The sequence below is a fragment of the Styela clava genome, chromosome 11, assembly GCF_964204865.1.
Source record: "Styela clava chromosome 11, kaStyClav1.hap1.2, whole genome shotgun sequence".
Taxonomy (NCBI): Eukaryota; Metazoa; Chordata; class Ascidiacea; order Stolidobranchia; family Styelidae; genus Styela; species Styela clava.
Window position 1 is genome coordinate 11,366,084 of NC_135260.1, and position 24,293 is coordinate 11,390,376.

At 37.3% G+C, this 24,293-nt stretch overlaps 4 protein-coding genes and 1 long non-coding RNA gene across 5 annotated transcripts in view; 4 read left to right on the forward strand and 1 right to left on the reverse strand.

Moving 5' to 3' along the window:
* Window positions 1–24,293, reverse strand: part of LOC120347565 (uncharacterized) — a 212,880-nt gene that overhangs the window by 116,437 nt on the left and 72,150 nt on the right. The gene's annotated exons all lie outside the window — the stretch shown is intronic.
* On the forward strand, window positions 206–3,948 carry LOC144429982 (retinol dehydrogenase 7-like). Its single transcript, XM_078118235.1, has 7 exons — window positions 206–739; window positions 1,393–1,599; window positions 1,682–1,840; window positions 2,033–2,135; window positions 2,546–2,703; window positions 3,258–3,430; window positions 3,542–3,948. The coding sequence occupies exons 1-7, from the start codon at window positions 568–570 to the stop codon at window positions 3,614–3,616; spliced, it is 1,047 nt and encodes a 348-aa protein (XP_077974361.1). The 5' UTR covers window positions 206–567; the 3' UTR covers window positions 3,617–3,948.
* On the forward strand, window positions 5,615–11,768 carry LOC120347928 (retinol dehydrogenase 16-like). The gene is made up of 7 exons (XM_078118236.1): window positions 5,615–5,799; window positions 9,093–9,299; window positions 9,378–9,536; window positions 9,702–9,804; window positions 10,340–10,498; window positions 10,948–11,120; window positions 11,261–11,768. Exons 1-5 carry the CDS (start codon window positions 5,676–5,678, stop codon window positions 10,452–10,454), a joined length of 708 nt encoding a protein of 235 aa, XP_077974362.1. The 5' UTR covers window positions 5,615–5,675; the 3' UTR covers window positions 10,455–10,498; window positions 10,948–11,120; window positions 11,261–11,768.
* On the forward strand, window positions 12,760–15,533 carry LOC120348065 (4-galactosyl-N-acetylglucosaminide 3-alpha-L-fucosyltransferase FUT6-like). Its single transcript, XM_039418179.2, has 3 exons — window positions 12,760–13,145; window positions 13,795–14,074; window positions 14,148–15,533. Exons 1-3 carry the CDS (start codon window positions 12,908–12,910, stop codon window positions 15,010–15,012), a joined length of 1,383 nt encoding a protein of 460 aa, XP_039274113.1. The 5' UTR covers window positions 12,760–12,907; the 3' UTR covers window positions 15,013–15,533.
* Window positions 15,836–21,673, forward strand: LOC120348069 (uncharacterized). The gene is made up of 6 exons (XM_039418184.2): window positions 15,836–16,887; window positions 17,359–17,462; window positions 18,920–19,138; window positions 19,469–19,654; window positions 20,188–20,295; window positions 20,906–21,673. Exons 2-6 carry the CDS (start codon window positions 17,382–17,384, stop codon window positions 21,122–21,124), a joined length of 813 nt encoding a protein of 270 aa, XP_039274118.1. The 5' UTR covers window positions 15,836–16,887; window positions 17,359–17,381; the 3' UTR covers window positions 21,125–21,673.

The window sequence follows — 24,293 nt, forward strand, 5'->3', positions numbered from 1 at the left end:
GGTCAGCCCAAAATTGGGGGAAGACAATTTTTTGTATGAGTAATATAACACTCACTCGTGCTTTTCGATTCGAACAAATCTAGATAAAGGCAGCGACTGATATCTAGCAATCCTCAACATATCTCGCTGTCGAGGTTATCCAAGGTATATTAGCTAAAACATCAAAATTTGGTTTTAGTTTGGTTGTGGCAGCATCAGGCGGGCCAGATTGAATTACCCAACAGCATTTGGCCCGCGGACCGTAGTTTACCCTTGTCAGAGGTCAGAGTTGAACCTTTGGTTGATGTATTGAATTGTTTGCCTTTTTGAGTATTCTGTCTAGTCTTTTTTTCATGATCACAAACGAGTGAGTGTTATTGCGCAAGTCATTCCCCACAAAATTACATTCTCACAGAAGCACGATTTTGTAAAGTGACATATCTGCGCAAGTTCAATTTCGCGAACCTACGGCTGTTTCTGTAACCACATAGTACATTCCGACAACACGATAGCGATATATAACTGTAACATGCGCGCATTAATGTTTACATGGTAAATACCAAAAAAACGCTTGGGTGATTCGTTTCAATGCGTCAGCAAAAGACTTACGGAAGGTCGAACTGTAGCTTGTTCAATATGATTGCTGACTTTCTATATAGTTGGGAAATTATTGCATTCGTCTCGTTTCTATTGCTGTGGAAATTTAGTCGATCTTTCCTAAAAATTAAGGAGATTAGCAGCAAGCATGTTTTCATTTCAGGTATATATATGTTACTTTTGTGTTTTATTTGCGATATTTTAAATTTAGCAGATCTTTATTAATATTGTAAGCGTTGGTAGAAGTACCCGAATCACCTAATAGATTAATTTTTAAAAGCATGCATGATGAAAATGATTGAATAATCATCATACGATATGAACTGAGGAAAATCTGAATGAATGAATGACGGTAATAAATGATTCCGTTTCATGCGAATTTAGTCTATTTTTGGGTTTGGGATGATTTATGTCAGGTTACGTTGGAGTTTGAACGGCTTTCAAACAACAGCAATTATGAGCTTTTTTGCGAACGTTGTTTGTGTTAAAAGTTTGCGAAAAAAAAAAAAATAATATTATACATTTCACTGTTAGTATCTTATTGTTATGAAAAAATCGCTACTAGACCAACTGCTATCAAATTATCAGTGGTAAAAAATTGTATTTTTTGCTAGGAAGCTATATACTTTTATTTATATAGCAAAAATTTCTCTGAGCTCTATGGGATTCGCCTTCTCTTCGCGATGACGTCATCAAAAATTAAAAAGGGCGTAGCCTACCTGTTGGCAGTAGTGTGATGTGACAGATTGCACACCCCTACTACTTCATTTTGGCTTTCGTGTCCATATATTTGGGCATCGCTTTCTTGTTTTTTAGGATGTGACAGTGGGTTTGGAAGAGCACTAGCTGAACGTCTAGACAAGAGGGGCGTTACTGTGTACGCTGGCTGTTTTTTTCAAAACTCGGTTACTGCACTCAAAAACAGTTGTTCTCCTCGCATGAAACCAGTTGTTGTCGATGTAACTAGCACCGAAAGCGTGCAAAACGCTGCAGATTTCGTCAAAAAAGATTTGGGAAACAAAGGTAATTGAAAACAACGTAGGCTACATTAAAAATTAAATGTATCCAACTGGAATGTTTTTCAGTATTGTTTTCACATTTTCAGCTCTATGGGCAGTCGTTAATAACGCGGGAAAAGCCGGAATCGCTGCTCCGTTTGAGTGGTTGAAAAAAGAAGATTGTCAGCAAATTTTAGACGTTAATTTACTGGGAGTTTTCGATGTTACTTTGGCATTTCTCCCTCTAATAAAACGTGGAAACGAAGGTGAACATTTATTATCGTATTGATCTCTAAAGTTGATTATGATAAATTTACCAGCTCCTAATGTACCTAACAATTCCGACACACATATATATATATATATATATGAATGTCCGATATTTTTTTAAATGAAGTTTGTGACTTCCCTCAAATGCCAACTATAATTACAAGGCTGCTATGCATATTTAAATCTAGGTAGAATTGTCAACATAGCTAGCATCTATGGAAGAATAGGATGGATAGTTGGAGGTTATGCAATGTCAAAACACGCAATTGAAGCCTTTTCTGATGGTTTAAGGTAAAACTAAATAACTGAAAATGAATTGTTTACTTTCATGTCAGCTCTTGCAAACTCATTGATTTTAAGTTACGTCGCCCTTGTAAAGTCTTACAAGAACAAAGTGCCCTAGTGTGAATTTACAAATCTTGAATAGTAGGAGTCTTTACAGTCCTTACACCGCAATGTATATCGATGCCAAGTATCGGTATCAAGTTCATCTTTCCTTTGCGTTATGGTAACAAAACAACAACCAGCAGTTGTTTAAACTCTGGATTCGATTAAACTATATGCCAGTTTTCATGATTAGGGTATAAAGTAGGAACCCTGCTTGGAATCTCATACTGTGATTGATGACTAAGTAACACGGAGGGTAAAGTGTAATGTTATCTCTTCTCATTATTCAGTTATCTTTTATATTTTTGTTGCAGTGTGGAACTGAGACCATACAATATCACCGTCCATACATTGGAACCTGGATTTTTCCGCACCGGTTTGGTGGACAGTGTTCGTCCGAGCATAGAAAAAAGGTGGTCGGAATTTGACGAACAAACAAAAGAAAAGTTTGGCAAAGATTACTGCGATAAACGTGAGTAGGCTACCTTTTTGCAACAATGGTACCCTTTAGGTTTTTATTCGTTTTGTTTTATTGGTCACAAAATGTTGTTCTTGCTGTTATTATTTTTCGTATTTTCCCCATTTCTTGTAAAAAAAATCGCTAGAAGGCTATCACTTTTATTTATTTCAAAAATTTCTATGGGCTTTGTGGTATTAGTTTTGGTGTGCTATGACGTCAACAAAATTAAAAATTGCGCACCTTGTGGCGTAGTCGGGCGGAGTGCAAACTGCGGTACCGGTAGGCTGCCTTGAATCTGTTATCAGTCACTTTGATACTAACATGGTTACTAACCAGACGACTGTATGGTCTATCGCCCCTTCCAATTTAAACCGAAAAAACATATGTTATTATGTTTTTGGTATGATGTATGTTTTCTGTTTGGCAAAATAGTAAATTGTGTTCTTCTCTTTCTCTGGGCCATCGAGTGCACTGAATTGCGACATATATAATATGATTTATTCTAATTTGAATGGTTTATTAAATAAATAACTCATGTCAACAGTATGATATTTGTCTATTCATAGTTTGTGAATACTCAGAAAAGATTTTGGACACAGTAATGTCTTCTAGATTGGAACTTGTTGTAGATGCATATGAACATGCTTTGTTCGGTAAATATCCAAATAATCGATACGTTGTCGGAAATGATGCAAAGTTTTTCTTCATTCCAGTATCATGGCTACCATTCAGTTATCAGGTGAGGTATATCGGGTAAATTGATTCCCATTTTTTGATTGAGACAGTTTGAATTCCGAAGTGTAATTATGCTTAAAGTTTCGTGAAACCAGAATATTAATATCATTTTTAGATGATGATAATGGAATTTGTAGAACATATTGGAGGTACAGAGAGGCCCCTACCCAGAGATGCAACGCCGACATGAATGAAGAAAGTGAACTGAGGATTTTTGAATGAAATAATTTAAACATTTAACATCATTTTATAGAAGAATTTGTAATAGTTGTCGTTGCCACACTTTCCAACCAATAACCAAACAATGAAATCACAACAAAAATCTACTGGCTGACCTATAACAATCTTCCGGGCCTGTTAAGTTTTCTTGAAGTATTCCAAATCAAAGTGTTCAAGTTTTTCACAGATGTAATATAACAGTATCTTACAATATTTGGTAATTATATTTGATAATTAAATGGAATGCTAATGACATTTCTTTCCATCCGCACAAAACTTGTCGATTAGTGAAGTGGGATACGAGTGGCGCGTTAAGAACACTCTTGTCGCCGCACCTCTGACAACTCAGCGTTTGGACGCATAATAAGTAAAAAATGAGGTACACGCCAAAATTCTCGGAAAAGTATTAAATATGGACTATAATATATTCTATACATGTTATTCGATTCAAATTGTAGAAATAAACAAGAGAGCTATGCTCAAATATATGGACACGTAGCGCCACCCAATGGCAATAATTTTGATGACGCATAGCGAAAAAAAAGTAATAGCCCTCTGGAGAAAAATTTCATCTTTAACCACTGAAAATTTCAAAGCAATTGGTCCAGTATTCGAAGAGAAAAGCGATTTTTTAAAAATGATGGAGACATATAACAACAAGAGAGCTATGCTCAAATATATGGACATGTAGCGCCACCCAAAGGCAATAATTTTGATTACGTCATAGCGGAAAAAAAGTAATAGCCTTCTGGAGAAAAATTTTATCTTCAACCACTGAAAATTTCAAAGCAATTGGTCCAGTATTCGAAGAGAAAAGCGATTTTTTTTAAAAATGATGGAGACAAATAACAATAACAACATAATATTGAAACGATCGTTATGTCCACTAAACGTGTCCAATAACAACATAATATTGAAACGATCGTTATGTCCACTAAACGTGTCCAATAAAGAACCAGTGGTATATTCACGGTACCCATTCTAAATTAAACAAAAAAGAGTTATTGAAAAAGTACTATAATTTAAATAAATCTATAATTTGTATTATCAAAAGGCGCACGTTCCAGGGGTGGGCACGGTTTTTGGGCTTCGGGCCAAAAAGTTTGCTCATCTAGACTGGCGGGCCATAGAAGTGTGACGTAAAAGTTACATTTTATGAACAATATTTAGAGTATTGCAAAAGTGGAAAACATTAAGCCTCGTGCCAAAACAAAAATTTAATCGCGATTTCAACAAATTCCTTCGGCTATTTTTTAGCTAAAACATCAAAATTTGGTTTTAGTTTGGTTGTAGCAGCATCAGGCCGGCCAGATCGAATTACCCAACGGGCCGCACTTTGCCCGCGGGCCGTAGTTTGCCACGTCAGAGTTAAGCCTTTGTTTAATGTTATTGAATTGCTTGCCTTTTTGATTGTTCTGTCTAGTCCACTGGTTCTCAACCAGTGGGCCATGGCCCACTGCTAGGCCACAAGAACATTTTCAGGTGGGCCACGGATCTATTAAAAATTGCTAGAATTGTCGATAAAATTAATTAAATTGTTAAATTTGATGGTAGCAGCAATGAATGATGCAGTTTTTTGTTACAAGGTGGTAACCTAATTATTATTGAACTGAAAATGTCTATTTTCGCAGAAAGAATTCTTATGTTTTTCTTGAAGTTTTCCTCCCCATGAGAATCTTGGTGGGCCACAGAATTTTTGTGCAACAAAAATGGGCCACAAAAGAAAAAAGGTTGAGAACCACTGGACTCTAGTCTTTTTTCATGATCACCAACAAGTATGTGTTCTTGCGCAAGTCATTCCCCACAAAACTACATTCTCACAAATGGACGTTTTTGTGAAGTGACATTTCTGCGCAAGTTCAATTTCGTGACGCTGCGGTGGCTTCTGTAACTATACATTCCGACAACGCGATAGCGGTAATTCAACTGTAGCATGACTGCATCAATGTTTACTTGGTAAATACCAAAAACGCTTCGTTTCAGTGCGCCAGCAAGAGACTTAGAGAAAGTCGAACTGTAGCTTGTTCAATATGATTGCTGACTTTTTATATAGTTGGGAAATTATTGCATTCATTTTGTTTTTATTGCTGTGGAAATTTAGTCGATCTTTCCTAAAAATTAATGGGATTAGCGACAAGAAGGTTTTCATTTCAGGTATATGCTGCTTTTGTTTTTTATTCGCGATATTTTGTATTCAGCAGATCTTTATTGATGTTGGCATCAGAACCTATAGACCCACTGTAAATTCAATATCTATATATTTATAATACTTGCGCTTAGAGCGCGGGATTACTCAGATTTGTATGCATTGGTAGAAGAACCCGAATCACTTAATAGATGGATGTTTAAAAGCATGCGTGATAAAAATGATTGGTTCCCAACCTTTCTACCCTGGCGGACCGGTAAAATTAAATAAAATGTACTCGCGGACCGGTAAAAATTGAAATGAGTGGAACTGGAAAATAATACAATATGTTTGCGTAATGTCGGGCAATTACTATGCTTTTAGAAATAGAAAAGGTACACTTAAAAATATTTCACATGAGAAAAAAACTACCAAATAAGGGCAGCCGAAAATTGAAATGGAGAATGTGTTTAACTCCAGTGAGAATTTTGCTACTGTTTCGTTTCCAATACAGGATTGCAAACCAGGCATCAAAAAAGGTTTTGCAACACGTAGCTCTGCAGCGGCTCACAGTTGATTTATTTGCTTCGTTTTAATTGAAGCTAGAGGTAACTGGTGTAAAATTAGGACAACAGTTTGATTGCTCGATTACTTAGCGATGGGTATTCGTTATCAAGAGAGTTCAAGAATGAATTGTGACGATGATTTTTTTATAAATCTGGACTGTGAAGTAGAGGTTTCATCGATTTCATCATATTAATCTCTCTGCAGTTAATTTGACGGAGCGTTTTTGGGATGAATCTGGAACTGAAAAGCCCCGACGTCGCCGGGCCATTAATACCGCACTTATCAAACACAAATCTGACGGCGGAAGAGAAATTGCGTAATAAACCAACGTAACTTCGACCCTATTAATCAAGAAAATCATGCAGAACGGAAAAATCACGCACGCTGATTCTCAGGTTTCTGAATCTTGCGAGATTTGACAGAGCCCTTTCGCGATGAATCGGAACCGAAAAGCCCTGACACCAAGACGTCGTCGGGCCATGAATACCGCACTTATCAAACACCAATATGGCAGCGGAAGAAAAATTGCGTAATAAACCAACGTAACTTCGACTTATTAATCAAGAAAAGCATGAAGAACGGAAAAATCACGCATGCTGATTTCCAGGTTCCTAAATCTTGCGAGATTTGACGGTGCACCTTCTTTTTTTTTCGCGGATCAGGACGACAAGTCTGGAATCCAGCCCAAAGCCTTCATACCCAGTCTATGCCGACGGAAGCTTTATGGATTATTCTTCTCTTTAAGAGATCACCATTGCTTATACCCTGTGTTGTGGTAGACTTCCTTTTATCACTTCCGTTATTTATTAGGTGGTATTACTGGGGTTGAGATTTAACGCCACAAATTGGGCGTTTGATTGGGGAAATTGATCTAGGCCAAATTGTAATAAAATATGTCCGAAATGAAAAGACGAGAAGGGAATTTTGATAGTTCGGGGCCGAAACTAAGGTTGAGTCACTCACTGTTATTTTTTCTTTTTGTCTACTGCTCTCTTGTTGGTAGTTTTGGATGTTGACGAGTCTGTAGATGTTGTGTCCTCTCTGCTACGTTTGCTGGTCAGATCGACAATTGGCGGCTGCATATTTGATTCCAGATATGTTGGAGCAGATGTTGTTTCCACGAAGACCGATGATATTGTTGTGTCAAAAGACTCGATGTTGTGAATCTTAACTTTAACGAACGCTTTCCCTATTGAAGGCGGGTTGAACGGGGTGTTGCCGATGGTGGATGTTTCTTTGAGTCGGAACAGTTGCCTGGCTGGTCTCGATGGTGGTGTTTTGAGCGGGCTGATCTTTTCGACGTCCTCGCATTCTGACCAGTCTTTGATCTCTCTCAGACAGTTGGATTCAGATTCAGAGGTCGATACTTCCGCCACATCAGCAACTATGTTGGCAGGTTGTGCGATGTTCTGTGAGGCTGTTTGCACATGTCTTTTTCGTCGAGGGTTACTCCAGTCGTTCGCAGGGAGAGTGATTGGTGGAAAATCTTTCTTCCTCTGGAGAAACTCTTTTTGTAGATGACCCGGTGTTTTGCAGTATTTGCAAACAGCTTCGTTTGTGCATTCCTAGTACCCATGCCCTGATTGTAGGCATTTCCCGTATGTCGGCGTGTAAAGCTCCCTAGGAAAGGAGGTTTTACAGCACATGCCATCGATTAGTACGTACCTGGGCAGACGGTCTTTTTTGAATTCGTCGATGAGGAACGGGGTGTGCCCATTGTAGATTGTGGTGCCACGGTACCAGCTCTTTATCGCACTTCGAACTTTTCCACAGCTGAGCTGGTTGATCTTGGAGACGGCTTTGGCATACGAAGTCTCCGCGGGAATGCCGCTTATGGAAATCCGTATTGGAGCCTTTCCGGGCAGTGATTCAACGATTGTACTCTTAGTGGTTTGTACTTGCCAGGCATTAGCTGCTGTGAGGAAACTCTCTCGGTTGCCATTTGCAGCAGCAAAAGTCAAGATCCAGGTGCCCTTGCGACCTTCAAAGAGTCCCACAATGTTCTTGCAGAACTCTTTGGTCGACTCATTGTTTTTGAGGACATCCATCATCGCTGGAAAATCGAGGTCTTCATCGGTGTTCAGAAACAGAGTTCGAGGACGGGTGGTGGTTGTTGTGGCATCTTCGGCTGGAGCAGGAGTTGATGAGGCGGCGGCAGCGTAATTCATGTTCTTTGTCTTCGGTGGATCCTTTCGCTATCGAAGGCGTAACCCAGTGAAGAGCTGCCTTAATCAAATAGCGATGCACCTTCGCGATGAAGCAAAAAGTGTGATTACTCGGCTCCAAGACGTCGCCAGGCTATACCGCAGGTATCAAACAGCAATATGACGGCGGAAGAGAAATTGGGTAATAAACCAACGTAACTTCGTCTTTTCGACTTCGGTAAAGTGATTGAGACGACCAAAAAACAACGAAATTAAATTCCCGCCGGTCCGCGAAGCTTTTTTGCCGGTCCGCGGACCGCCGGTTGGGGACACTGATATATGATATGAAATGGCGAAAAGCTGAACGAATAAATGTCGGCTACTGAACCAATTGCGTTCAATTTTTCAGTGGGTAAAGATTGTATTTTTTTTCTCGGAGGCTATAACTTTTATTTATAGAAAAAATTTCTCTGGGATCTATGGGATTCGCTTTTCTGCGATTACGTCATCAAAATAAAAATAAAATGCGCATCTTGTGGCATTACCCGTACTACTTCGTCTTGGCTTTCGTGTCCATATATTTGAGCATTGCTCTTTTGTCCTTTTTTTAGGATGTGACAGTGGGTTTGGAAGAGCACTAGCTGAACGTCTAGACAAGAAAGGCGTTACTGTGTACGCTGGCTGTTTTTTTCAAAACTCGGTTACTGCACTCAAAAACAGTTGTTCTCCTCGCATGAAACCAGTTGTTGTCGATGTAACTAGCACCGAAAGCGTGCAAAACGCTGCAGATTTTGTCAAAAAAGATTTGGGAAGCAAAGGTAACTGAAAACAACGTACATTGTAAATTAAATGTATTCGACTGAAATGTTTTTCAGTGTTATTCTTACCTTTTTCAGCTCTATGGGCAGTCGTTAACAATGCGGGAATAGCCGGAACCACCGTTCCGTTTGCGTGGTCGAAAAAAGAAGATTGTCAGCAAATTTTAGACGTTAATTTACTGGGAGTTTTCGATGTTACTTTGGCATTTCTCCCTCTAATAAAACATGGAAACGAAGGTGATCATTTCTTATCGTATTGCTCTCTAAAGTTGATTATTATAAACCTACCAGCTTTGAATGCAGCGAACAATTCCGACGCATATGAATGCCCGATATTTTTTTGAATGAAGTTTGAAACTTGCCAACTATAATTACAAGGCTGCTATGCATATTTAAATCTAGGTAGAATTGTCAACATAGCCAGCATCTATGGAAGAATAGGATGGGTGGTTGGAGGTTATGCAATGTCAAAACATGCAATTGAAGCCTTTTCTGATGGTTTAAGGTAAAACTAAATATTTATTTTACCTCAGCTTTTGCAAACTAATTGATTTTAAGTTATGTCGCCCTTGTAAAGTCTTACAAGAACAAAGTGCCTCAGTGTGAATTTAAAAATCTTGAATAGTAGGAGTCTTTATAGTCCTTACACCGCAATGTATATCGATGTCGAGTATCGGCAACAAGTTCATCTTTACTTGCGTCACAGTAACAAACAACACTCAGCAGTCAGCAGTTGTTTCATTCAACCATGGTAGCGAAAAATTAGCTCTATTTTCGTCGTTGCATATTGTAGGAAGTTGTTGCAAATTCAATATTGTATGCTGAGGTTAATGCAGCGAACCGTTCGTCGTTGTGGGTGGGCGTTGTGCGATGTGGTCGGCGGGGTTAATGTCAAACTTTTGATTCGTAACAATTTATTCAGATTCAAGTACACGCTAGTTTCTAATCTAACACTGTAATTGATGATTAAATAACACGGAGGGCAAAATGTAATCGTACGTCATCTCAGTATAGAGTTATTTTTTATTTTCGTATTGCAGTGTTGATCTGAGACCATACAATATCACCGTTCATACATTGGAACCTGGATATTTTCGCACAGATTTGGTGGCAAGTATTCGTCCAAAAATAGAAAAAAAGGTGGTCAGAACTTGACGAACAAACAAAAGAAAAGTACGGAAATGATTACTGCGATAAACGTAGGTAACTTCTCACAAAACTAGTATCCCGTGGTTCTTGCCTTGTTTTATTTTGACACGTAATACCAGTCCACCTCTTATAAATTGTGTTGCAGTACATCTGCATTAGTGTTTTTTTGAGTCGAAAAGCAGGAATGTATTCCAAATTCCACCCCTACGATGACTATTCGTGCTTTTGGAAAGAGGAAAATGATAAATAGGTTGATCGGTCCTTGAATTTCATATCTTTAACTATGGTTTATCGCCCTCTCGAATCTATATCGAAAAAGCACCCGTTTCTGTATATTTGTTGTGATGTCAGTTTTCTGTTTGACGAAACAGTATTTTCTCTCTCTCTCTCTATGGGCCACCAAGTGTACTGAATTCCGAAATAATATGATTTATTCTCATTTGAATGGTTTATTAAATAAATACCTTATGTCAACAGTATGATCTCTGTCTATTCATAGTTTGTGACCACACAAAGAAGTTTTTGGACACAGTAGCATCTCCCAGATTGGAACTTGTTGTGGATGCATATGAACATGCTTTATTTGGCAAGTATCCGAATAATCGATACGTTGTCGGAAATGATGCTAAGTTTTTCTTCATTCCAGTGTCATGGCTACCATTTAGTTATCAGGTGAGGTATATCGGGTATATGGATTTTTATATTGAAATCAGGAAGTTGTTAAGAATATATACCCGGTTTAAATTTTGAAGTATGCTTAAAGTTTCGTTATATGATACACTATTAAACCGGCATACTCATATCATTTTTAGATGATGGTAATGGAATTTGTAGAACATGTTAAAGGTACAGAAAGGCCCCTGCCCAGAGATGCAATGCCGTCATAAATAAGGAAAATGTGCTGAGGATTTTTCAATGGAATAAATCAAACATTTCACATCATTTTCTGTAGGAATTTTAATCGTTATGTATATATGTCACACTTACATACCAAACAATAAAATCAAAAACATAACATAAAAACAATAAAAGTTCTATTGGCCGTACTAACATTCTACCGGGCATGTTAATTTTTCTTAAAGCAATCCAAATCAAACTATTCAAGTTCTTCACAAATGTAATATAGTAGTGTCCTACGGTATTTTGTAAATACTTGATAATTGAATGAAGTGCTAATGACATTTTTTCCATCTGCACAAACTTTGTTGATTAGTAAAGTTATGACTTTGTAAGAAGAACTACGTCTGATCAAAAATGAGAAGGAAAGATTTAGTTTATATTCTTCATTAAAAATCGAAGTAAAACTCATGCGGATAAACGTAGTTTTTTAAATAATGTGCCTTTGTTATACTCCGTGATGCCTGGAGGCAACAATACACTGAAATCTTCAATAATTAGATTTTATAATTGTTATAATATACCGCATATTAAGACGGTACATGAGATACTATCAATTGTCAATATCATTTAGCGTTTTGTAATCCTTCTGTTACCTATCTAACGGAGTCATTGCTTTCTTTCCATATCTCCAAAAGTTTGTTGGTGGTTAGCTGTAATTGTTGTCGCTGGAATTAACAGAATGCACGTTCGTATTATAGAAGCCATACTTGTTTTTAAATAAAAATTTACAATTGGACATTACTTACAAATATTTTACCTTGCTCCTTCTAACATGTAAAAAGTGAAACATGAAAGTATCACAAACTTATGAACAACTGAATCTTTGAATCGCGAAATATTTTTATCTTCTGTACTCAAGCTCGATTAAGGATAAGTTTCTGGTTTTGTCCAACAAGTTACAATCTGACCAAGTAATTAGACGCAATTATGCAAATGTCGCGTCAGTAGGACGGGAAATATTAAAAGATGTAACACAATAATTATTTCATTTGGATGATATGGAAATCGTACATAGCGAGATATAGACGAGCAAAAGTAGCCCTGAAAAAATAGTTTCAGGTAAATATTTTAGGAATAGTAGTATTATCATACTAGTTGGTATAACGCGATGGATATAGGGAATTTTGGAAGCTTTGACGCAACTTTTTGTAATTTAATTGGTATGATTTAACTCGCCCTTTATCCAAGCCAAAATATGTGAGAGATATATTTAAAAGTTCTGATATGATTGAAATACCAGTTGCTTTGAATTTGTTGGCGGAACATTAGACAGTGAAGATGTTTAGAATTAAAAAAGGAGCATTGAACTATACAGTGATGTTGTGAATAAAAGATAAGATGCCTGTAATCTAATTTCTCTCTAATAACAATACACATCTGCAATATAGAAATCGATTAGAAGTAAATATGAACGAGGATACAACCGAGATCTAAATTAAGGGTGTCAAAACAATCATTTTAAAGCGATTGCTGGCTGTATTGAACTGGTGTATTGTAATATACTCGTGCATATTCTTTCCGAATACAGAATTTTTTTCATTATTATTATTATTCAAACGATGCTGCGAAACCAACACGGCCGTTCTGCTTCATTCAAAATAACGACAGTCGTATTGTTTACGACCGCTGTTTTTACATTGAGTACATTAGAACATTTACGGAGGACATCTTTTCAAAATGAAAGTTTGCAAGAGACAGCTCCGGATGGAAATATGGAAGACTTGGGAAAAATGCATGCCGCCAAGTTGGAGAATTACGTGCCATTGCCAGAAGACGCTGATTACTTTCCATTGCCAAGTAAGTCTGCACGCATTCATAAAAGCCACACGTTTGGCACTTTGGCCACCATGCGCAATTCATATTTCGGGATTTGCTGCTGGTGCTCGACTTGCATTATTAAAAGTCTTGTTTTGAAGAGAGAGGTTATTTCATACAATACATTTCATTGTAGCAACACCTGCAAAAACTTTGGTTTTACACAAATGTTTAAAAACAAATAATTCCTTCAGCAAATTGCATCTGTTATCCTATACATGATCGTTTGGCCACTGAAGCAAATCGCAAGGTAACGTTTATGGCTAGTTTAGAGGATCATTTTTAGCAATAGGGAACTTCTTTTAACAATAATAATGACAAAAGTATAACTATTTCCGTTGAAGTTGCCGAAATTCGATTTGATTTTTATATGACAATTTTGTAATAATTTGATGTATGTCTGAACGGGCTAAGTTACTTGGATATATTTTAGAGATAAGAAAATTACAAATCAATTATCAATCTCTCCCAATTCTGTTTCTGTTTGAGCATGGATTTAATTACACTTAAAACGTAGTGCAATAATACAGTATATGGAATCGGTTTATTTGATTTTATAGCGGAGTATTCACAATATGAATATATCAAGCACGCACTTGGCAAACGGGTTTGTTAATTTATATTTTTGCAGTTCCTCATATGACATATGTGAAAGCAGTCGGGACGGTGAATTCCAAAAAATTAGTAGAAGAAAGAACTAAACTTGGATTTTACTCGCCAAAGATTCTTATTTGGAGAGGATTGAAGGACGTTGAAGGTGGAGGAACTAAAAACATGAATTTTGTTCTATCGCGACAATGCGGTGGCTGTCAAGTTACAAATGACAGAAGTGTGTTAGAAGAAAGCATAGCGGTTTTACTATTCAACGATATTGGACTGAAAGAAATGGATATTCCGGACCGAAGTACCAGGTAATTGACTTACTAACATATATATTAATTTTCCAGCGCTATTTTTGTGTTAACGCTACAATTTGTTTCGTAGGAGAAATGATCAGGTATATGTTCTGTGGACACGGGAAACGCCGTCAAAAACGTTCACATTCAAGCATTATCTCGAAAACCCAGCCTATGATGGAATATTCAATTTGACTTTTTATTTTCGACGAGACTCAGACGTTCGACATTATTTTGGCAACAGCGAGCTAGCCCTGAGAATATCTAAATCATTTCAAGAACGTTATGGGTGGAATGAATATTTGGAATCAAAATCCAGAGAGGCATTGTGGTTTGTAAGTAACTGCGACCATACGAATGGTGCTATGCAACGAATGGAATACGCGAAAAAACTAGTGGAAGCCGGCCTAAACTTGGATAAATTCGGAAAATGTTTTTCCAATGACAATATAAGAACTGACTCGAAACAAATACCGGAGTTTGCATACAGATTTTATTTGTCGTTTGAGAACTCAATTCATTGTCCTGACTATATTACTGAGAAATTCTGGCGAAATGCTCTTCAAACCGGTATCGTTCCAGTTGTTTGGGGCCCAACAAAGGCCGATGTGGAAGCTGTTGCACCTCCCAACTCTTTTATTCATAGTGACGATTTCAAAAGTCCTGAAGATTTAGTTGTCTATCTCAAATATCTAAGCAATAACCATACTGCATATATGAAATATCACGAATGGAGGAAAGCTGAAATCGATGTTAGTATTCCCGAGGAAGACATAGCCAAGGGACATGAAGCTTCATTTTGTAGACTTTGTAAAAGACAAATTCTTGAAAAACATCCACCTAAATCAATTGCGTCTGTTTCAAAACTGTTATATGAAACGAAATACGTAGATAAAAAATGTCTTGTACATAAGCCTTCTCCGGAAGAAAGAAAAAAGTCGTACAATTTTTAAATTCTCCATTCGAGAAAAAATCATACAAAAAAAATTATTGCGCTGGGACTAAAGATCCTGAGATTAAAAGTTTTCTAAATTATTTGTAAAGGTTAAAGATCGTTAGATGGCCATACCATTTTCCTTTCGGTTGTTTCTCAGACTGGACTGAATATTTTCTCATCTCCCGTGGAGCTTTACTTTGATAAAGCCATAGCATCATAAATCATTGAACATAAGAGTCAACATCTGTCGGTATTTTCTCGCAGTTTAACCATTATTCCTTGCACTTGCATAAAGCAACAAATTTTTTGAAAAGATCTTTTATACAGTACATCAAAACATAGCAACATATCATTTCGTTTATCCAATCCCATGTGTTCGTCGTACCTAAAGCGCATGTATGCCGCTGCAGCTTTGGTTTCTTTCTCAGTAAAATTATGTTCTTGACTTTTTCGAATATTTATTGCATCGTATCTGTTTATAATTTTGCTTCTCGGAAAAAAAATAAACTTGGCTATGACTTTAAGCCCTGGACCTTATTCACGCGAAAGTTGTGGCGAAACAATTCTAATTAATTCAGCAGTGACAGGCTCTTATTCAAGCGCCTTTGTTCTAAATGCTGTCTGTATTTTTGATTTGTTTTGGATATCGGGGCCTTGGAAATATAAGCAGAACAGATAAGTGAATACTGAATACCGTTTCTGTTGTTATAAAAACCATACGACGTTTTCGTGTTTGTGGCTTACAGCTCAATCGATGCGGCTCGAATCGTCTCGCCGCTGGTTGTTCTACGTTCCGCTTCACCTCTTTACAAAAATAACAATTTCGTCAACATGGGCGAACGGCGTAGGTTTTTACCCGAGCGAGCAATAACTTTAGAATTATGAATGCGTTGTCATATTGGCTAGCGGTGTTACTTTATTTGGTGTGCCACAAGTATAAGCACTGTTAGTTTATTAGCAATTATACCACTTATTAGTACCAGGTTTGAACTGTGTCGGTAGTGTGAGGCAGTAGCATATGGTATCTTCGAAATGCGCTTCCGCTTTTCCGATTGAATTATTTGTGAGGTTGTAACATATTGTGATGTGCTTCTATTAGAATGATAGGTGGCATACAGTATTTAGCATAGTGGATACAGAAGGGCCAACGGTCTTTGTACATTACAATTTGACTGGGAATTCAATCGGAAACACCTTAACATTTTACAAATACGGACCCGCGGTTTATTCATTAGGCAGAGCAATGTCAGAATGTTATTTGTCCAAAGCGATTGTACCCCAATGAAACCCCCCTTGTTTTGTATGAAATCAGTTAACCATGCTCATCGCAAATTACTCGCAATATTCAGATATTCCAGTATTCTTGATCAAGGTGACGACTAATTTGTGACAGGCAACCATTAAGACTGGGTTTTGTAAACACACGTTCGAATACGAGAAATCCAACAATCCTCTGGTATATTACCTCCGTATTACGTAACGCTGTGCAGAGGGAATAACGCTTGGTGTTATCGGCAATTCTAGTTGAGATTTGTAGGGTACACCAAGTATTGAGATTCATATAATGCCTTGCTAAAATATAGATTTATACAAACAAACAGAATGACTCAATCGATTAAAAACAGGATGTTAGTCACTCCACCCTCGGATATTTGAATGCTTTAGCTTCGCGATATAAAGTCTAAACCAGGGATGCACAGCTCAGGAGACGTCATAAGTTCGAACAGGGCACGTGAATGGTTTGATAATATTAATGGTTTGATAATTCGTGTATTTATCATAAATCCGTATAACTCACGTTTATATCGAAATAAACTTACCATGTTCATTCAAACATTGCTAGTTCGTTCCTGTTATCGGAAGGTAGTATAAGGACAAGCTTGGTATTTTGGTAAGATTTTACTGTTGTTTTTCAAATTAAAAATATGAATCGGAGTAAAAACTAAGTAAATCTGATTTCTTAAAATTATGAACTGTCAATACTTGTTTTGTTACTGGACATAATTGAATTAAATAGCCCCAAGTCATATCACAAGGACGAATCAGTTTCAATATATTTCATGTTTGTAACAAACCTAATAAGTACATTTGCGTACATGCTCTTTTAATATATAAGAGACTTATTAATTTATTGAAGTTTGTAGGTTTTTGTTTCACGGAAGTTCGAACATGGCGTTGCACGCGATAAGATTATTTTGAAATCTTTCGCACGGGTCCTCATTTGAGTTATGCACACCCCTAGACAAGAGCATTGACAGACGGACGCGAGAGCCTAACACGTTCTGGGATCATAGACCGACCGCTAATATCACAGTGATGATAGGAGAGTGGCATTATCTACTATCTTTTATCTTGTTTCCAGGAACCGATAAAACATTATCAAATATGAATATTTCTTACAAATTCTTTTCTTCACACGTTTGTCGAATCTGTCATCGGTCAATCAATTGGGAACCCAAATCACCGGTGAGTACATTTTACATATGACAAGTTCTAATAGCATGGTGACAGGAAAAGCCGGCTACACAATTCAAATAGTAGTTCTAAATATCAGTGACATAGCTTAAAGAAAAATTATTAAATTTCGAAATAGAAACAGAGGCTGAATTTCCAGCTAAGTGCGCATGAAATAGAAGATAATGGCTCGGCGGTGCGGTACATCGTAATGCTTGGGTGAACTGTTATAGCATAGGTCAATGTGATTGGGCTAAAATGAAAATAAGATCATGTCGGCGTAATGAATCTTCAACTAAGTAATATGAATGTAGCCATTGGTATTGGAGTATTACGCTGAGCTCAGTGAATGGTCGGCTAATCCCAGTACCTCACTGCGACTGCAGTAAAAGATAACCAAGCAAGCATGGTTAACCTCGTTTAAACTTATTGTTGCGGAAGAGTTCTGGCAAGGCATATAAGTTTGAGTTTGCGATTTTGTCGTCTGCGATTTTCTTGTAAAAATTCGGAGCTCATAGGTATATTCTTTGTAATCGAATATGCTACTTGGTATTTTAAAATAGTTTATACCAGGGGTGGCCAACCTGCTTTCGTCCGCGATCGACTAAAATCTTTAAAATAGCTCGCGATCGACTGATTGGTAATAAGGTCATATACAAAAACGAATGGGTACTGAATATGCATAGATTATTGCAAACACGCATACAAAAAATACAGCACTGCCAATAAGCTCAGCTCTGTGGGCACATTCTCAATTAAAACACTACAAAAATTTGTATTATTTATGTTCCATTTAATTTGGTAATTTGATTATGTAATAGTAGCCGGAGTAAATGTTTCATCATTCATTCATTCAAATCATACAATTCAGACCTAACATATGCCTATTTTTAGCCCCGAGTGTCGTGAATTTCTCAAAAAACCTTGCCAAGTATTAACGTACTATACAAATAGAGAAAAATAAATTTTCGAAAACCATCAATGAAACACTACTGCTCGATTTTCAGCATCTAATTTACAATAATTTAACTCACTGCACATTTGTCAACTAAAACACACAATATTCGGCAAGTTCAATTTAAACTTCGTAGCAGCGAAACTTGCATTTTTACGTAATAACATGTAAATCGGGCTTGTCCGGACTCAAATACTGTATGTCTATTTTTGCACATGTACAGTACTGTATTCGTTCTGTTTTAAAACACACAACAGGCGCTGCATGAAACTGCTTCAGGAAATTTTGGGGGTATGTTGTTAAATTTACCAACAATAGACGCGATCGACCACTCGAAACGTGAAGATCGACCGGTCGATCGCGATCGACGTGTTGGCCACCCCTGGTTTATACAATCATCGTTTTCACCTTCTTATGTTATTTCTACGTAAATGAAACAACATAGCTCTAGATACCTGCCTCTTTTTATTTTTTATCCACTTATATTGCCTAATAATATACATAATGATATCAGGTCTCCATCGCTTCGGCCAGTCGTCTGTATTCAGGCTCACCATCACCGAAAAATTCAAAATCGGAAGACAATCGCTCGAAAGAAAAATGGTGGTCAATAAGCAACGAATGGAAGATTATTACGACCATCGGGATTGGAATCGCGTCATGGTTTGTTAATGCAAAACAAGATAGAATCCACAGTAGGAAGCAAATGAAAATGAATTTGGTTAGCAGCCAGGTTAGTCATAAAAATTTACTTGAATCAAGGCCACTAACAATCCCCAAATCTAACTCGGGCATGGACTTTGGTAAATGCGCATATAGAATCAAGATATCCTATCACCAGTCAGTGCGTCCAGGAAACCCCTGTTATATTAAGTTCATAGCAGATTCGGTGACAACAGTTTCGACATGGAAATTCTGTTTGTAATAGTTTGGCCCTATGCCCATATGCCGCTATGCCTATTCTTTATATTCTAAACCAGTGGTTCCTTACTTTCTCACCTTTCTTACTGCCCACACTGTTCTAAATATTCCAAATATAAGTTTTGTGTTGTGTTTTTTTAAGCTGAAAGAACTTTATGGGCCTCTGTACGGCAACCGGATTGTTGCCGAAACGTCTTATCGAGCAGCCATGAAAGAATATGGAGGATTGCGAAATTATCTTGAACAAGCTAGAAAGGAAAGGGACGCTGAGATGATTAAAAGATGGAGGTCGTATGTTTGGACTGTTCTCTACCCGTTGGATGAGGAGGTAGTTGACTTTTTATTTTATTTTGCGTATTTTTAATAAATAGTGTGGCGGAGAAAATGGCTAAATCTTTCATCCCGATTATCTGTATTTCAGTTACAGATAATACCTATTAGCAATTCTATGGGAGTAGTATAAGGGCATATAGAAACCAACGCGGAATATGTACGACACATACACATATATGTCAAACCCACATGACTAATTTTGGAGAATATGACTGGGAGTGAAACGTTTGCGTATTCGTTAGTTTACAAAGTTGCGCGGAAACTAAGTAGACGCAGTCGCTAGGAAACCGCCACGTACACTGGTATAAACAAAGTAAAAACCATGCCACAAAAATATATCGGATTAACGCAAAATTTGGCTTGACTGTACAGATAATGCAGACTCAGTCACAGATAGATATTGGTGGGCATGCACAGTTTCTAGACTTGACGAAAGCTGGTGTCTTAATAAAACGTGATACTCTTGACTTGCTACAGTTATATCCACCCCCTATTTGTAAATTTGCATTTTATTTATTTTTGTATTAGGCTGTGGATATAATATGCAAACACGCCCATTTGATTGCAGAGAAGGATTTTCCGGAAGAGTTTGACACATTTTTGAAACATATTGCACGCATGCGATTTGTTATGGAGGTAAGGGTGGGCGATGTTGTTTGTTTCTTTAGGTTTGAAAAACTTGAGTCAGTTGAATTGTCTATATCCGATTCACCTGTTGTCTATTTCGTTAAATTGTGCGATTTGAGTCATGAAGATAGGACATGTAGTATTAAGTTTTCAGACTGACATATTCGGTTGTCAGTCATGGACTTGGGGTGGCGGAGAACGCCCCAACCGACCAGACCAATAACTGACTGGGAAGAAAAGAGTCATATATCACAATTGCATTTATAAAAGATGGTTTCTATATAAAAAAAAAATTTTGATGGATTCACCTCGACCTTCGACGGACAAAAAAACAAACAAGCTGGTGGCGATTCGAAATTCTCCCCTGAATCGGTTCCAACAATTTACAATTTCATTCGATTTGAAATGCCCAGCCCTAGTAATTGCATTAATACACCTAATATTTTGTCGAAATATATCCGTTGAAGAATACGTTACGACTGATGACGCACAATATTCTGCCCAATTCAAAGACAAAATTTACTCGCCAAGAGAGATCGATATAGAATATAGATAAATAAAATAGCTAATGCTCAATTTACTTTCAAAACACACATTCACTCTATATCTTTAACTACAGCAATGGAAAAATGAAAAAGGAAACTTGGAATCAACGAAAGAGTTCACGGAGGATGACTTTCTTGAGGATACAAATTCGTCCGGAATTGGTGGAAGCAAATCTATGATCAATCATCTCCAACTGAAATGCAAACATTTGAGAAAGCAGCAACAAGAATACGTAGAAGATATAAGTGTAGATAATTTGACTCTGGGAATGTTGAATAAGATTAAAATTTGAATGGTCCGGTGTGAAAAAGGACGTGAAATTGTATTTTTTTTTTACCCCAGATCGTTTTTATGATCATCTACAGCTTGCTTAATCGTTGAGATTTTGCCCAATAGCCTGTATAGTTTGCGCAATCCTATCGTGTTATTATACTATTATACAGTTGGTTGCTGTGTAACGAAGTATAAGATGGTAAATGGTGACTGTCATTGGTGCACTGGTTGCGTCACCCCTATACATTTTCTCATATTTTATTTACTCGAATATTTGATTTTTTACGAATCGCATATGTAATATGACATTGCTTTTAGAATAAAATATACTCTATACACATTATTTATCTTAAACACAAGTATGATATGAACAATCATGATTACACACAAAGTCACAATTTGAGGTCAAACGCCTATGGATTTTATGTGTCTATTACCTATCATAGGGAATATATTTAGGTTAAATCGATATTGTTGTTTTCTGATTATTTAAAAAAATATTGGATTGTGGGCTTTGTATTTACGTATAGTTGAATATATATAATAAATATACCATCACTTATAATAATTACTGTCTCGGAAATTCGGATCTTGAAGATTGTTAAGGTTTTCCTTTTTTTTAGCAATTTTTATCATAAGCCAACGTTAGTATTGTTAAATGCGCTGTGTCTCGTCCTGGTATTTTATAATCGAGGACGCCAATCACTCCGAGCCCACTATTTGGACACAATTATCGAACGCTGATCTCTTGGTTTTATCTAAAAACAAGCTGTAGCACATTCGCTCAATGTACTTAATAATAAAATTTCGATTCCTGAAACTCGAACGTTGGCAAACGTTCTTTCGGCCAAATTATATCATTTTTGACTAACTTTGGCTTAGAAATTTTGATCTTGGAGTTACTGAATTTTAATGTGCTCCAGGGGTGACTCGGAAATGTTGTTTATATCCACACTTGTCTCACGTGTACCACTTGCCCGGCGTGCCCGAATAGAACAAGGACACCCAGGGCTGGATTAACCATTTAAGCAAAATAAGCACGTGCTTAGGGCACCAAAAAGCAGGCGCCACAGATATTTTTAAAGTCGAATTTATAATTGCGCTTCAGTGTCTAATGAAATAATTAGAGTTGGTCTGATGAATCGATTTCGTCCCGGTTGAAAAATATATTTTGCTTTTTTTCTCAAGTATCATCTTAAACCTCTATAAATGTTTGTAGGCATGAGAACTATTTCCATAAATTATCGTGCAAATTAATCATAATCTCGCCTTCAATCAGTAATAAATCCTGAAACTGCATATTTAATTTCAGATCACAAGGAACACTAATTTCATTTGTACGGTATATAGTTTATACTATTATTATTACTTATACATAGGGCATCAAGATCTAAAGTGCCTCTAGAATTGTAAAGGATATGATCCGGCCCCCGACAGGATATATATACTGAACTTTTGAATCATAGGAGCCTTCATTACCGTAGCGTCCACCATACAAGTAATGGATACACTTAGGTGCATCACATCAAAGTGAGAACATGGAACAGAACAGTACAGGCGTTGTGTTAGTAAGGAGCTCAATTAGTGTGATTCTGCTTGGAGTAGGGTCACCATTTTTAAAAAAGCAAAATTCCGGACAATGCGTGACTATTTTCATGACCTCGTAGTAAAAAATATGCGCACGGTACGAAATAACAATGTTCTGTATTAGCAGTGTGCACAGTACGATTGTAGATGCAGTAAAATTCCGGATTCCGGACATTTGAGCATTTTTTAATTCTTCCCGGACGCAAAATTTAACCCTAAATTCCGGACATGTCCGGAATTTTCCGGACGGTGTGGCAACCCTAGCTTAGAGTGGCTGAGTGGGGTTCGGCTACCGTACTTTTATCGGAATTTCGGCATTTAGCCATTAGGAATATTGAACGTCAAGAAGTACCAATACACTGCTGCAGTTCTAAAAACTGGTATGTATGAAAAACATATATCGGATTTAGTGGTGATTGACGTTTTTTAATGGTATTGATGATACGGTGAAATGCTACTCAAGACGTTCAATGACCGACGCTTTCAACAGTAATACTGGTAAAAAGCGCCAGTCGATTAACGGTCAAATAGCATTTCACAGTTACTGTTTTGGAGTTGCGGCGAAATGCCACCTAAAACATTTAATGACTGACGCTTCGTTCAACGTATAAACATTCCACTGTAACTTCAATACTTGTTAGAGCACCAAAGTCTTGAGTGCTTAGGTCCTCTATACATAGGTAGGGTTACCCTATATTTGTGACCTCAGAGCGGACGCCTCCTGAGAAATAAGAAATTTACCCTAACGTTAAGCACCCTTTTGGCGTAGGGGGCTTAAAAGTAACAAATTGTAGCATAGTTAGCAGAGATCAACGAAACGAACAAAATCACGCATTCACCTTCAGTACGTATAGGATCAACGGAAGAATCCACCCGCTCCCGCCTGGGGTGGAGATTCTTCAGCTGATCCCGTTTTCCAACTGAAGGATATCCCCCTCCCCCAACCCATCTAAGCCGATGATACCAGTTGATCCTTTATTTGACCTGGCGAATACCAGTTGATCCTTCATTTGACTTGGACTGTCCCGCCTAAAACGGAGCTTATGGTAAGCTTATCTATAGGCCATGATCAGGCACTGGGACAGTTTTTCTACAAATTGGTGCCAAAGTGGAAGTGCTTATGATCATATTTGGAACTTTTTTGGTTTCATATTATTTCATCTTGGTCGTGTTCTGCACTTAGTCTGAGAAGGAATTTTTGGCGGCAAAATGACAAGACCCAATGTAGGGGTGAAATGTGATATCAGCTTGCTAATTATTGATTAGTTAACGTTTGACGCGGAAAGATCATTACTTCCCAAATCATGAATCCAAATCTATGACTGGATCAGAAATCCATTTATTTCAGATTTATTTCAGAAATCTCTTTCATACTGAAGAAGAATGGGGAGCTGAACCAAAATATATATCATATCTTGCTACTGTTATTTGAATAATTTTGGGTTCGCGTATCGAAAATCAATAGCACACATTCAAAAAGCAGTGAAGATTCTTTTAGATTAGAGCTTTCGGCAACGGACAGTCTTGTTCAAAAATGACTCACCTAAATTAGGATATATAATATACTCGTAGTGGTTGAAAAAACAAGCTGACTTATCTAA